The sequence below is a fragment of the Abrus precatorius genome, unplaced genomic scaffold (genome assembly GCF_003935025.1).
Source record: "Abrus precatorius isolate BTA unplaced genomic scaffold, Abrus_2018 Scaffold2, whole genome shotgun sequence".
Lineage (NCBI taxonomy): Eukaryota > Viridiplantae > Streptophyta > Magnoliopsida > Fabales > Fabaceae > Abrus > Abrus precatorius.
Window position 1 is genome coordinate 16195963 of NW_020874362.1, and position 2259 is coordinate 16198221.

At 34.5% G+C, this 2259-nt stretch overlaps 1 protein-coding gene across 1 annotated transcript; it reads left to right on the top strand.

The window, feature by feature from the left end:
• Positions 1-548: 548 nt before the first annotated feature.
• LOC113858707 (transcription factor MYB41-like) lies at positions 549-1651 on the top strand. Its single transcript, XM_027491443.1, has 2 exons — positions 549-811; positions 946-1651. Exons 1-2 carry the CDS (start codon positions 549-551, stop codon positions 1649-1651), a joined length of 969 nt encoding a protein of 322 aa, XP_027347244.1.
• Positions 1652-2259: the final 608 nt, after the last annotated feature.

A 2259-nucleotide genomic window follows, 5' to 3' on the forward strand; every position in this document is an offset into this window, starting at 1 on the left:
TTGTTTTTCTGTAAGAATTGCAATAATTATGTTTATAAAAAAAATATCATCTCATTTTTTTATTCCAATATAATTATTTCCGGGGGTTAAAAGAAACTAAAATAAAAAGATTAAATAATTTCAGATCCTTGTAGTTTCAATCCAAATGGAGATGAATTTGTAAGAAAAAAAAAATAAAAGAAAGTAATATAATGAGATAAGTTATGTATGTAAAAAATATACAAGTTGAGATTGATGCGTATCAAGAAGATTAGTTTTCCTCTATCACGCGAGAAAATGTTTTATAAATGAAAAGCAAAAAGGACCAAAATAATCACTAGAATATTTGTTTTTTCAAGTTGTCTACGTTTCCCTTTTAGATTCTCCACTACTTAAACTTAATTTAAACAGAAGGTAATGCATGACTTGATCTGTTGAATATGCAAGCTCCATGCACCTGTAAATCCACAAGTTTCTACCTAGGCTTTTTCCAACCCCTCTCGTAGCCTGAGAACGTGCACTTAATATTTGTTCTTTGTCCTGGAATTCGTTAATTGTGCCTCTGCATTATGGGTAGGTCACCATGCTGTGAAGACAGTGGTGTAAAGAAAGGGCCATGGACACCAGAAGAAGATGAGAAACTAATGGATTATATTAAAAAACATGGCCGTGGAACGTGGAGAACACTTCCGAAGCATGCAGGTTTAAACAGGTGCGGGAAAAGCTGCAGGCTAAGGTGGGAAAACTACCTAAGGCCGGATATTAAGAGAGGGAAATTCTCTGAAGAAGAGGAGCGATTGATCATCAACCTTCATTCAGTTCTTGGAAACAAGTATGCATGTGTCTTGCTTACTCATGTTTTGTGTTTTATCTTGGAAACACTTCAAAAGCGTGTGTGTTTTTTTTCTTGCTTTTGTTCTGAAGCAAATTAAGTTGAAACTAATATTCCTTATGATGTTGTTCTAGGTGGGCAAAGATTGCTTCCCATCTTCGAGGGAGAACTGATAACGAGATCAAGAATTATTGGAACACCAACATAAGAAAGAAGCTTCTCCAGATGGGTATTGATCCAGAAACTCACAAACCAAAAACTACCTTCAATCACCTTATGAGTCTTTCCCAGTTTCTTTCCCAGTTGCTTTGCATGTCAAATTTTGGCTTGGGCTCTTCAATGAGTCCTTTGAACAGTCCTCTTAGCTTGCATGAAGATATCACTCAATTAGCCAAACTACAACTTCTACACAATATGTTACAACTTATGAAAAACACTTCATTGATTAACATGGGTATCCCTTACCTTTTGCGCAATCAAAATCTAAATCCACTTCCTACATTAATCAAAGGGACAAGCATTGACCAAACTAAAGAGCCAATCTTGATAGGTCAAGAATATGCAAACCCTACTGGTAACAACCCCGGTCTTTTATTCTCTCAAGCACATGGTGAACCTAATCTGGGGGTTCTTGGTTACAACAAAAGCAGCATCAACTTACAAGAAAATCAAGCAGAAAACTTGCTTCCTGCATTGGTTGCATCCTGTCCTAGGACAATTAACTTCAATCAAATTGATAGGAACTTCAACACAGCACAGATGTCCTCCTCAACCTTTGAGGCTTGGGAGAAGTTCCTTATTGATGATGATGATGGAACAAGCGGTTCCTACTGGAAATAGATTCTTGAGTATGTTTCTATTCTCAACTAGTTCCTCTTTCTCTTATTGTTAGGTGAATATATGCATGAATCCTCTTTACAAAAAAGAAAAAACAAAAAAAAACGCTCAATTCATAGGTAACCTGACATCTTTTTTACTATTTTGCAGCTTCGCATCCACCACTACATCACCAATTTCGTGGTTGAAGAATGATTGATTTGTAGGCTTTCTCAAAACATAACCAAATAATTAATCCCCTATAATAGACAGATTTCGTTCAATTTATTCGTTAATTCATTAATTTTTTCTTCTGTATTTGTTCATTCATAATGATTCCTTATTTTATTTTTTCTTCAGTTGTTTTGTTTCCTGGAAGGTCATAAAAATTACATTTTAGTTCTTTTGATAACAGAAAATTAGACAGAGGAGATTCGCGAATTATGCAGTTTGATGTACTTTATTATTTTTGGTTGTATTTGTATATTCTTCAATTCGGTAAAATAAAAGATCTTTCAGAAACAAGAAACAACGAGTTAATTACATTGGCAGTTGTTACTAAAATCGTGACAAATGCCAATTAGTCATCTAGATGCTATGAAGATTTTGACTTTTTTATATGAAGTTTTGTG